Here is a 13,558-nt window from a genome sequence, read left to right as displayed (position 1 = left end):
TTTTTTTTATAGCATTATTGATAGTCCTCTCACATTGAAGGGGGTGGGCCGCAATTAAAATAATAGCGGACGACACATTTGTGAAAGGGTTGTCAAACTAAGTGTTAGCATTTTCTCTAATATAATCGCATTCACTTATGTTCTCTAGAATTAATCGTTAAGAGCGCTTAAATTGTTATTTTTAGTGTTTATTTGGTAGTATTTTTATAAGTTGTGAATCTTATGAAATATATGAAATACATTGATGTGTACAATTTCTGTGTGATCCAACCATTCAAGACCTCATGCTTGAGGCCATGGTAACCTCGAGCACTCTCCTACGGCTTGACCATCCTCGAGTTTATATGGTCGGGCTTGTCACTTTCTCCCCTGGGCCACAACATCATTGGGCTCGCATAAGTGAGCTCGAGCTCAAGTTTGAAGCGCCTATCTCGAACTATAGCTCGATCTTCCCCCACACATTTACTCAAGCACAAGGTTGGGCTCATGCCTTAAAGATTGAGGTCGGGCTTCATGAGATCGGGCCCTAGAAATGTCAATCTCACTTTGACTATAAATCTTTATGACCTTTACCTTCATCTAAATCACTTATATATCACAATTTGACTCAAACTCAAATAAAACACTTTTATTATAACACAAACACTCTACATGATAAAGATAAGGGCTATAGGCAGTTGAATCCTTTCACAACTCTACCACTAACATCTATAAATACATAACCAAAGCTCATTGCGAAGGTATGTTTTTACATACAATTTTAGTATAAATTTTCATATAAATTCTTGTATAATTTAAGCATAAAAGGGACGACGATAACACACATCGTTGCCTTTGTTTTAGGTATTGGAAGACTTTGTTCGTGCTCTTTTTCAATCCTCAAACTCAGGAGATTTACCAGGTACGATTTTTGATTGCATCATACATGTATAAAAAATACTTGGATGGACTTATAAATATGTACAGAGCCTATAGAAAAATACAGAATCTCAAGCGAAAAATGCTAACTTCTTGATTCTCTCAGAGATAATATTTATAAAAAACTTTTCACAAATTTTATTATATCAAAATATAACTAAGTTTCTTATAACATTTATTTAAAAGAACAACTAAAATGGATAAGGACTAAAATCTAGGTAATAATAAAACTTAAAAGATAATATCAAAAATTAAAATTTCTAATCATCAAAATTAATCTGCTATAATCAAAATTAAATTCTAAATTTATTTAATAAAAAACTAATCAGAAAACTAAAAATACAATTTCAAAAGCCTTAATGATGAAATTTGGTCGAAAAATGTTTTATATCAAGGGAAAAGTTGATGAGTTTTATCTAAACTTATAGAAAACGAACACTAAAAAAAAAAATTATTTCTTTTAATTTCAGTTTCACTAATCTCTTCTTTGATTCTCATTCTTTTAAAAATTCATTTTTTCAAAAGTTATTTTCAACCACATATTTCTTCAATAAAATAATATTACACGTAAATCTAAAACTTTTGTTTAATTTTTAACCTCACATTCACCATTAATTTACTTTTCAAAATGCATTATTTACCCCAAAATGAGGATCAAACAAGGGCTTTCACGAAATCTTTTATTGTTATGTACTACATCAATAAAATAATAATAAACTTTGCCAAACACGTACTTATTGGAAAAACCGACAAATTGACACGTATTCAATTACGTTATTCTCGCTTGACTCTTCTTAGGTAGCAAGCATTCAATGTCACAAGATTTCTTTAATTTAATTTTTCTTTTTGACCTTTTTATAATGTGATTGCAAGCATAAGAATCTACGAGAAGCCCCACCCATTTGTCCATAGGATCCAAAGCATATCCCAATTAGTTAAACCATGAATAATTGCATATCATATTTAACGGTCACGATTTGTTTACACATTCTCGAATCATTAAATCGCATTAGCGAGATGATGCCACCGAAAAGAAAAACGCGTTTTGCCTCTGAAGATTTTCAAGAAATTGGATCATTGGCGACAAAGCAGGTGTCATGTGTAACGTGCCATTTAGCAATCATGTTGGACCTCAGTCAATACGGCAATTTCTAAGGGACTGTTTGGTATGATTTTTGAGAAATCAAAATGAACTTTTGAAATTTAAAATCTGCTTTTGATTTTTATAGTTAACTTTTAAATAAATTCGATCCAATATAACATTCTCTAAAAACTTTTTCGGAAGACAAAGTTCTTTTTTTTATTCTAAGTGCATGTTTGGTATTAATTTTTCTCGTCAAAAAATCAATTTCTTTACCGTTATTTTGGACATCTTCTCTCACAGGTAAGATCCACTTTTCTATCTGACGATCAAAAAACCAATTCTCAAAATCAGTGTTGAACAAACCCTAAATCTTATCTTGAAATAAAAATTATGCATTTGTCAAATTGGATTAAGAAAACATATTAATTCTTAGTCGACTAAATATTTAAATAATTTATTTATTCATAACGTAAAGTTTACTTGGTAAATAAGAAAAATCTTGTTCAACATTGGTGTGATCATGCACTTGCAAGGTTGGACCAATTAGTCTTACCTTTTCATGCCATCGTGCGGTCCACCGAAATCCTTTTCTTCTTTAATTCAAAATGCGTCAAAACACTGAAAATTGGTCGGTTTTACCAATTCGAAACTTAGGATTTCCTTTAAAATTATTTGTGGACGTGAAAGACATTTTACAATTTAGTTTAGTTTAGACCAAAAGGGCCCCTTCACAAATTTCCCATTTGCAGGTGTCTGCACGTGTTTTCTGCGTGTTTAAAATGGATCCTTTCTTCGATCCTTCGAATTAATTAAAATCCCTGACTCTATCAACAAAAAATTAAAAAGTAAAATAAAATAAAAGGAAAAAGAAGGGGGAGATTCTCTTTTGGGGATAACGTTAGCTAAGGGAGGCGTGTGAAAAATAAAAAAGAAAAAGGTGTATCCATTGGTTTTGGACACTCACAAGCATTTTATGCGAAAATACCTTGAGACTCGTAGGGAGTCATTATCTATCTTCTAAATTTGTTATCGAGCTATTTAATTGTAAAATTTGACGCTACATGTACAGATTTATTTTATCAGAATGGTGCCATATTCATATTTGATAGGATTTCATTGACAGTTGTGTCGAAAATACTTTTTAACCATTCAATCACAAATTGTCAACTATGAATCTGTCACCAATCGGACAAAATGAATCTGTACAAGCAGCATAAACTTTTAAGAATGTAGTGTGATAAATTTTTAGATGAGGACCTTAAATAAAATTTCATCTTTATTACTATCCCTTCAAAACAAACCACACACAACCTTTACGTTAAGTTTTTCTTTCTTTTTCTCCCCTATAAGTTTGCAATGATTCGAAACAAAAAGGTGTATCCATTGGTTTTGGACACTCACAAACATTTTATGCGAAAATACCTTGAGACTCGTAGGGAGTCATTATCTATCTTCTAAATTTGTTATCGAGCTATTTAATTGTAAAATTTGACGTTAGGATAAATTTTTTTAACAAGTACCAAAAATTTAAGACTCTTAATTAAAGAGATTAAATAATTAGTGGATCTAGTCATTCTTTTTTGTGACGTGACAAAATTGGGTTCCTAGATAGATATTCTAAATTGAAGGGGTCCTTCCTTCCACTTTCCTCTTTTTTGTAAGCTCGCATTAAATCCCAAATTCAAAATTTCATCTTCAACATAACTCTATTGAAGAAGTAGACCAATTTCTTTCATTTGATTCACGACATCACACTTGGACCGTCAATTTATCACGATCCTTTTTCGTGTTGAACACGTGATTGTTTATAAATACACAGATGGATGTAAGTATGATAAAATGCAAGGGTCATAATTGTTTTTTTTTCCTAAATATTATATATGGTAGAAGAGACGCAATCAAACTCTCTATTAATCACAATTAAGACCTAAAATCTACCTTTTGCACAATTAATTTGGAATTTATTGTTTGACTCGCCTTTAATACAACTTAACCTGAATAACAAAATTACAACTTGATATAAAAGACCTACTCTCAACGACTTCAACAAAAAAAAGGACTTATTGGGCTAAAAGTTATAAGTAAAAAATTTGAATTTAGCCAAACATTTGCTCATATGCCAGCCTTTAGCCAAGGTCCTGTTTGGCGGTCACTAAGGTAGAGAGATAAAGAGAGTGCAAGAGCCAAAAAAAGTAGGTCCACAGATTCTCTAGTCACGGGGCAACCCGACGCGGATTAACTGCCGTGAAAGAATCTGTGACCAACCAGAAATAGCAGACCAAAAAATTAAGATAATTGCTTCGACGATAATTTAGATGTCACGAGTCTTAGTCCGTTTGGTACCCATTTTTTTTAAAATATATTTTTTCTCTCTCTTTATTTTAAGCACACATTCTTTATTAAAATAATATTACACGTAAATAAAAATTTTTTCTTATTTTTCAACCATATATTTATCATTAATTTACTATTTAAAAATATATTTTTACATAAAAATGTCTCCCAAACACGCTTTTTTTTATTTTGTATTTATTGAACCTATTAAGGGGCTGTTTTGGCCCGATTTTTTCATCTAAAAAATTAATTTTTTGACCGTTATTTTACTATTCCAGCCGTCATATTTGACTTCTTCTCTCACAAGTGGACCTCACTTTTCTCATAACGGTCAAAAAATCAATTCTCAAAATCACTCCCAAACAGGCTCTAAATGAGTCTTAGTGTTACAAGTACTATCACCTATCTAATTTCAACAAGCAATACTAAATAGAATTAGCTAAAAATTGAAAATTTTATTTCCCAAAATAAAACAATTTGCGTTGATACCTTATTATTATTATTTTTAAAAGTTTTATAATAGTGAATTTTAGAGAATGTGTTGCTAAAAAGTAGGAAAACGTTCCGAGTTTTTCTCTGTTTGACAATCATTAAAATAAAATTATTTTTTCTCAAATTCATTTTCAATCATACATTCTCATAAAAAAATATATATATTTTTTGTACATAAACTCTTTTCTTTTTTTAACTTTTTAATCACACTATTCCAAAATTTATTTTTTAAAAATACTCATTTTAATAGTTGTTAAATAGGGGCAAATTTGTAAAAAAAAAATGTGTGATTAAAAATAATTACAAGAAAAAATAAGTTTTATGTACAGCGAGATCAATCGGTGCTAAAATCAGACGTTTTAATTAGTAGTGAAAGTGGGCCCACGACCCAGCCCAGAATCCCCTTCCCTTTTTCTATATAAATTCACTTCGCCGTTGATGCAATTCTCGCTAACTCACCGTTCATTTACCGCTCTTTTGCTAACCTACGGAAACTCCGTCTCCTTCTTCTTCCTCACTGCCTTTAGGTTACTGTGAGATCTCAAATCCTCAAGCCTCTCCACTTTCCTCTGTTACCAATAGTAATTCTTCATTTAACAGATTAACTGACGCCCGTTAGGCTTCCGTCAAATCTCAACTCCTTAAATCTCTCTTTTTTTTTTTTTTTTTTTTTTTTTTTTTTCAATCGGAAATTTTCATTTCTGCTTTTGGATCTGCATGGTGGGGTGCGATTCAGGGTTTTAGAGTTGTTACTGATTCATTTTTCGTACATTTTTTCAAATTTGTGGCGTTGAAATTATCTTCTTCTGAGCGTTAGGCGTGGGGATTTTTGGGTCGCGTAAGAGTGCGTGTGGCTCTCGTTCTATTGTGACGCAGATCTTCATTTGCTTCTTTTGAGGGGGTAGCCGGGGCTCCGGCCTCGGCGGGTTTTAAAGCCCCCAGCTGTTACAAAATCATTTTTAAAAATCGTGAAAATAATTCTAATTTTTGTGAAATATTCATTCTTTGATTCTTTTATCGGATCGGAAAAGAGATGCCGGCCTTGGCTTGCTGCTTAGACGCTTCTGTGGCGCCTCCTATTGGCTATGCCTTTGCCGGGGAAAGCGGTCTTCCGACGTCGGAGGTGTTCTCATCCTCCGGTGAACCTCCTTCTACAAACATCGCCGCCGCCTTTACTGCCATGCCTGCCACCTGGGCACCCGCTCAGTCCGCCGCACTCTACCGGATAAACGGGTGGGGTGCCCCTTACTTCACCGTCAACTCCTCTGGCAACATTTCGATCCGCCCCCATGGTGTTGGGACGCTGGCCCACCAGGAGATCGATCTCCTCAAGGTGGTGAAGAAGGTCTCAGAGCCGAAATCTTCTGGAGGGCTCGGGCTTCAGCTCCCTCTCATTGTGCGCTTCCCAGATGTGCTAAAAAATCGACTTGAATCTCTGCAGTCGGCTTTCAATATTGCTATCCAATCGCACGGCTACGAGGCCCATTATCAGGGCGTTTATCCTGTGAAATGCAATCATGACAGGTACGTGGTTGAGGACATTGTGGAATTTGGTTCGGGATTCCGCTTCGGGCTTGAAGCGGGCTCCAAGCCGGAGCTTCTCTTAGCCATGAGCTGCCTTTGTAAGGGAAACCCGGAGGCGCTTCTGGTATGCAACGGATTTAAGGACGCAGAATACATTTCTCTTGCGTTGGTTGCTAGAAAGCTGCATTTAAGCACTGTAATTGTGCTTGAACAAGAGGAAGAGCTTGATTTAGTGATTGATATCAGCCGGAAACTTGGTGTTCGTCCCGTGATTGGTGTTCGAGCCAAGCTGAGGACCAAGCATTCTGGACATTTCGGGTCCACTTCCGGGGAGAAAGGGAAATTTGGTTTGACGACAGTTCAGATTCTTCGCGTTGTTAAGAAGCTCGAACAATATGAAATGCTGGATTGCTTACAGTTGCTGCATTTCCATATTGGATCTCAAATTCCATCCACTGCTTTGCTCGCCGATGGTGTTGGTGAGGCTGCTCAAATTTACTGTGAATTAGTCCGTCTTGGTGCTTGTGTTAAAGTCATTGATATTGGCGGAGGCCTTGGAATCGATTATGATGGCTCAAAATCTCAGGATTCCGATATTTCTGTTGGTTACAGTCTTGAAGAATATGCTTCAGCCGTTGTTCGGGCTGTTCAGTTAGTATGTGACCGTAAGGGCATGAAACATCCAGTGCTTTGCAGTGAAAGCGGCCGTGCAATTGTTTCTCATCATTCAATTCTATTGTTTGAAGCTGTTTCTGCAAGTTCCTATCAATCGTCTCCAATGTCTTATGGACTTCAGGACCTAGTCGAGAGTCTCCCTAATGATGCTCTTGCTGATTATGGGAATTTATCTGCTGCTGCGGTTCACGGTGAGAAAGATACTTGTTTACTTTATGCAGAGCAGCTGAAACAGAGGTGTGTGGAGCAATTCAAAGAAGGGTCTTTGGGGATTGAACAGCTGGCTGCAGTGGATGGCCTTTGTGAATTGGTTTCCAAGGTGATTGGGGTATCTGATCCTGTCCGCACTTACCATGTGAATCTATCAGTTTTTACCTCTATTCCCGATTTCTGGGGCATTGGCCAGTTGTTTCCTATCATTCCAATACACAGGCTAGATGAGTGTCCTGCAGCGAGGGGGATTTTGTCGGACTTGACATGTGATAGTGATGGGAAGATCGACAAATTCATAGGAGGTGAGTCTAGCTTGCCTCTGCATGAGTTGGAAGGCAGTGGTTGTATCAATGGTGATGGTGGGAGCTACTATTTGGGGATGTTCTTGGGTGGGGCTTATGAGGAGGCGCTTGGGGGTGTTCACAACCTATTTGGTGGCCCAAGTGTGGTGCGCGTGTCTCAGTGCAATGGTCCACACAGTTTTGTCGTGACTCACGCAGCCCCTGGTCCATCCTGTGGTGATGTGCTACGGATGATGCAGTTTGAGCCCCACCTCATGTTCGAGACTCTCAAGCACCGTGCAGAGGAGCTTGCCAACAATGGTGATGACGATTCTAATGGCAGCATGGCTCTTGCCAGTGGCCTTGCCCGGTATTTTGATAGCATGCCATATCTGGTGGCTGCATCCTCTTGCAGCCTGACTGCTGCTGGAAGCAATGGTTACTACTATTGCAATGATGTTCCCAATGTTGATTCTGTTGCTGTGGAGGATGAGCAGTGGTCTTACTGCGTTGCTTGAGTTTTTATTACTGAAGTCTTGAAGTGTCTCTTGTGGTTTGTTCTTGTTTGTGGTCAAGGTTGTCCATCTTCTGTTTTCGATTCGAACTATCCTCTTTTTAACTACGTTGTTCCTTTGTCCTTTTTACTTGTTGATGAACAAGTCTTGTGCATTCTGTGGAGTCGTATTGGGAAATTCGTTTATCAATTCCCCCCTTGCTTCATGTATTGCTTTTCAATGACTTCTTGTAGGATTTTATTGCAGACTTTTGGTTTAATGAGTAGTCTCTTATGATCGTATCATTTAACTGGTGGAACTTTAAATCTTTCATTGGATTCGATAAGCCCAGATGGACATATTGATTGCTATCTGTCTAGCATAGAGGTGTAAATCGGGTCGGGGGGCTGGAACTTTTTGTTACCTCGAGTCTAACCTTCTCAACCAAGCATTGAATGGAACCATATGGCTTGTCCTTACGGTTACTTGATGATTTCCTTCTTGTATGCTGGTCAAAGAGTTTGTGGGCTTATCCTTTTGAACCTTGTAGTAACTGTGACTAAGAACTGAAGATTTTCTAGGATTGTGGCTGTAATTTCGTGTGAGAAATGCAAGGTTTTGGAGATTGATGGGTGTGGTTTCATTTAGAGATTTTGAAATTTATTTCTTCATACCATTTGGAAATTGTTGAGATCCATAATCTCATGGAAAATGGAATGACACCTAATTCTGTATTATATATATCAATCAGGATTATGCATATTGAGTACAATTTTATGTTAATTGACAAAACCATTCAAGGAAACAATGGATACACTGTCATCTGCTTTGGATTAACGTTAAAAATATTCATAAAATAAAAACACCCGGGTGGCTTATAATTTCACACTGTTTTTGGGAGTAGATCAGCTAATCCAAGTATTCTTCGTTTCACTAGGTTCACAAAACTTTTCGCATCGGGATGCATTACGATAGCTAGGCCAGGTGAGATTCTCCATCGGATGCTTATTCATATTAAGGATGAGATAGGATTGAATATCATGCCTAGGAAAAAAACTGAAATGGCCAACTGGATATTGGATTTTATTATTAGTGTATATACATTGGAATATAATGCAAAGTTTATCTTCTGAATCACTAAGAAATGGCTATTTGATTAAACTTTTAAAGCTGTTACTCATAGCAAACAAAGTTAATCTTAACCTGGTTCAACCGTGGATACACACTTTCTTAAGTCTCACAAGGGTTATTGAGCACTGTGCATGGGGTGTGTTTCAGACCCCTTCAGGTGAAATGGTGATGGCACGGATAATGCTTGTCCCATGTCATTGCCATGGCCAATGTGTGTACTCGGCAAGGACGAAAGCTAGGTAGCGTGTTGGCAATGAATGAATGTGCACGCGTTCGGTGGGAAGCTGAGGCGTGCAATGTTGCTTTATCCTATTTCAGCATTGCACGGGCGAAATTAGTCGACCTGGTGGGATGGATGGCCGTGAGCATTAGTTGGCTGGAGGCATGAATCAGGCAGCAAGTCACAGGCCAGCTTGCTGTTCAGCTAACTTGGTCCACATTTTAGTACAGAAACAGGTACAAGAATGACACATGATCTGAGAGTTATGGATGGTTGCTGAGTGCTTGGAATATGGACCAGTTTGGCTTAGTGAGATGCTGGATTGTGTGTAATTACCCTAGCACTTGGGGTGTCAAGTGCATACGGATTTGTGTACTAAAAATGACAAAGGACGGAAACGTGAATAATAATAAAAAGATCTTGTTCGAAAACACGAACGGGTATTGTCAAAATTTTGCACAAATGGATGTGAGAAATGTCAAAATAATCATGCTACAAGTACAGAATTTTTTGATAGAAAAACTTGATAGACAACACATGGCCCGGGATTATTGGAAGATGGAAAAAAAGAAGAAAAACAGTCCACTAGCATTTTGCCACGTCAGTGTTGGTACAAGTTCTGTTAAATTTTTCATGTACTTGTGGCTTTATTGATGCCAAAATCCACTGGATAAAGGAAAACTGAAATATTATTATTCAAAAATGGTTGTAGAGTTTTCAAACCCTTAACACATATTTAAAGCATCAAAGTAAAATTCTAATTCAGTAGACAATTTTGAATAGAACTAGGAAATTGAAAAAATGATGAAAATAGCCTTAAATTGACTCAAAAAATAAAATAAAAAATAAAATGCTAAAATGGACCCCTGGATGATGGAATTTGATCATGAAAGTTTGAAGATCGTTACCACGACAAAACTGTAGAGAACTTAAAATGCTTTCGAATTGTACTTGCTCGCATAAATTATACACCCAAATTGAAATTTATGCTCATTTTCATATGCCCTTCTTATTTCTTTTCTTTTCCAACTGATTTACGGTCTTCTCTTCTAGGCTCCGCATCAAAAAGGACCTACTCAGATGTTGCATTAATATTTATGAGTGAAAATCCAAAAATTGTTCAAATCTATCTCAAAACTTATAGTAGAAGTCTGTTCAAAGCTGCTCTTATTGGCCTTCAGGTTTTATATTTCCTATTATTTTTATTCTATGGATACGTATTACTCATTTAGGCCAGCGACTATGTCGAAGAAGTTAAATTTATACAAATATCACTTAATGGAGATGATAATTTTTTGTAATATTTTCTTTGGCAGATTTGGATTTTGCCCCCACTTTCTGATATTGTCAATTCTTGAACAGAACAATTCCACATCCAAAACCACCCGTGTCCTTGTCCAAGAATCTAAGAGGGTGTTTGGTAGGAATTTTTATGTGAAAATGCATTTTTAAATAGTAAATTGATGGAAAATGTGTGGTTGAAAAATAAGAAAAAGTTTTTGATTTACGTGTAATATTATTTTAATAAAGAATGTGTGGTTTAAAAGAAGAGAGAGAAAAATACATTTTGATAAAAATGGATGCCAAACGGGGCCTAACTAAAACTCCCTCTAGAATTATGTAAGAACAGCAAAATTATCAATCAGCGTGGCTGGTCCTGAAATTTTTGAGGCTTTAGTCGATAAATTATTGTGAGGCCCTATATTTATTTTTTTTACAAGCGTAATTAGCATTAAACATGGTCGAATCGAAGAGCTTCTCGTGATGAGGAACATTATATTTGTGATATTCACTCACTATTTGATTCGTCCAAGAATCAATTTTCGTGTTCAAGAAATAGAATATAAAAGATTTTCGAAAACTAGTGACGTATTGAGGTGGTAGCCAACGGTCGAAAATGAAGTAAAAAAAATCAGGATTTCGGTTAATTTTATGTTACTCAAAGACACGACAGCCTTCTATGCTTTTTACACGTGGAGGTATATGTTTGAATGGAAATCCACTTCCTTGGCTCTAGTGGGCTGTAGTTTTTGTCCTTCAAGGCAACAGCCATACACGATGTAGCAGGATCATGAGAGATATGTGTAATCAATCTTATTTCTTTTCACATTGCCAAGTTACGACTTGGTTTGGGGCCTATAAACAGTTGGGTGGGACTCTTCTTCTAGAAATGAGGGACAAGTTCTACGGAATGTGATTAATAATTGAAATCAAAGGTATTATTCAACAGTATTCTAAAATTCAAGCATGCTTCGCATATGCCCGCATATGCTTGGAACTTTTTTCAAAACGCCTGGCATATAGTGTATGCACATGGTAATGCAATCAATATATTCCGTAGACTGCATGTGCAAGCGTTCACTAAAATGCCCATGTAATTGCATTAAAAATTGTGTCAAAATTAGCCTAGCAAAGTTCAGCCCATTTTTATAACTTAAAAAAGCAAATTGTGCTCAACAAAAATCAAATTAGCCCGAATCATCCAAGTCCATGAATTATATGCAGTAATTTATAGGGTTTTGACGTTCATAAAATCCACAATCAATTTTTTGGAACCTCCTTCTTGTTCGATATTCTTCTAGTTTTATTAGCAAGTGATACTAATAATGCACAATCTTGGATGGTTAATGGTTGTGATGATGCGAAGGAGGTTAACAATGATAACTTCCCATTTACAAGAGGTAATATAAACTCTTTATTTAAAATAAGGGAGCTTGATAAAGATGATTTTTATCGAATAACATTAAAGATAATTTAGATGAAAAAAAGAATATTGAATTGGAATTCAATAAAGAGCCATACAAGATTTAGGATTTTTAAGCTGGTATTCGTGTCTAATCTAATAATAGGAATTGATAATCAAGTAATTGTAATATTTATGATTTTGACTAATATATAATTTTATGAAAATTTGAAGAATATGAATAAAGTTCAAAGAATGTATTATTATTTTTTATTTATTAGTTTAGAATATTTAAAATAATATTAAAGATAAAAAAACGCATAATTCCGCATATATTTATAATGCTTAATGTTCGATCGAAACTCATTGCCACATATTACGAATTTTAGAACCTTGCTATTCAAGAGATGATTCTAATTGCTGACTAGGCAACGTGGAGAGATACTTTTAGTGGAAGTTTCATAGAGTTATTCTTGGGTGACAACATTAGGGGGCTGTCCAAGGGGCTTTAGCTAGTTTCATAATGTGAAGTCGCCTTGCTCAAAACATGGGCTCGCCATGTATGTTGATTTTTCAAGGACTGGAGGGGGGCGGGGGCGGGGGGGTTCTGTAATGACTTTAATCGTGTCCAACATAACTAATTTAAGGCTTGATTGTGGGCTTATAAACAGTTAACCACCCTTCCATTTGGTGGTCGAGCCAAGCCTAGATTTGGGAGAGCCTAGCTGTTGTGGTCAATAGTCGACAATATAGCTGTAGCGGTAGGGGCGGACCCAAGGGGGGTCCCATAGGGTCACTTGACCTTCCAATTTTTTCATTTTTTTTAAGTTTTCGGGCTCACTATGGAATATCAAATGAAGTTGAAATATTACATTCTTAGAGATTGTTTGGTAGAGATTTTAATCCAATTAAAAATAATTTTTCGACCGTTATTTCATTATTCCAACCGTCATTTTTGAATTCTTCTCTCACAGGTAGGACCCACTTTATCTCTAACGGTCAAAAAATCAATTATTAAAATTCCTACCAAACAAGCACTTAATATTATTTTGAAATAATCACGGTCTAGTATTTCACGTCGTTAATGATGTGCGAAATGGCCCATCGTAGAAAATGTTACGACTCGTCAAAGTAGGTTGTTCCAAACTAATATTTTAAGAATTTCAATAACAAGTTAAATTTTAAAAATTCTTCGACGATTATACACTAGCCGTATCCATAAATCTTTCATATCCTCTCGAAACTCATTTCGAAAACTATATCATAAACACATCGAATAATTTAAATGAATATCGAAAATAGTTAAACGTACGTTAAGCGTGTATGTCAAAAAGAGAGGTATAACTCGTCTTTTTTAAAAAAAAAAAATTATTTTATTAATGTTTATTATTTTTGCGCGACAAATTTCTCACTATAATTTATATCATTTTATTAGGAAATTTTATATGTGGTATGACGTCAAAATTTATTTTTTTGGACTTAAAAATTCTTAATAAAATTTTTATTACT

General features: G+C 35.7%; 1 protein-coding gene across 1 annotated transcript; it reads left to right on the top strand.

Annotated features, from left to right (window-relative positions):
• Positions 1-5,264: 5,264 nt before the first annotated feature.
• On the top strand, positions 5,265-8,325 carry LOC111388517 (arginine decarboxylase-like). The gene has a single exon (XM_023013249.1). It carries the CDS (start codon positions 5,862-5,864, stop codon positions 8,037-8,039), a length of 2,178 nt encoding a protein of 725 aa, XP_022869017.1. The 5' UTR covers positions 5,265-5,861; the 3' UTR covers positions 8,040-8,325.
• Positions 8,326-13,558: the final 5,233 nt, after the last annotated feature.

The sequence above is a fragment of the Olea europaea genome, chromosome 3 (assembly GCF_002742605.1).
Source record: "Olea europaea var. sylvestris chromosome 3, O_europaea_v1, whole genome shotgun sequence".
Lineage (NCBI taxonomy): Eukaryota > Viridiplantae > Streptophyta > Magnoliopsida > Lamiales > Oleaceae > Olea > Olea europaea.
This window is presented reverse-complemented; position numbering and strand designations above follow the sequence as displayed.

Bases quoted from the DNA above. Each gene is read 5' to 3' on its own strand.
- LOC111388517 (XM_023013249.1), top strand. From the start codon at position 5,862: ATGCCGGCCTTGGCTTGCTGCTTAGACGCTTCTGTGGCGCCTCCTATT.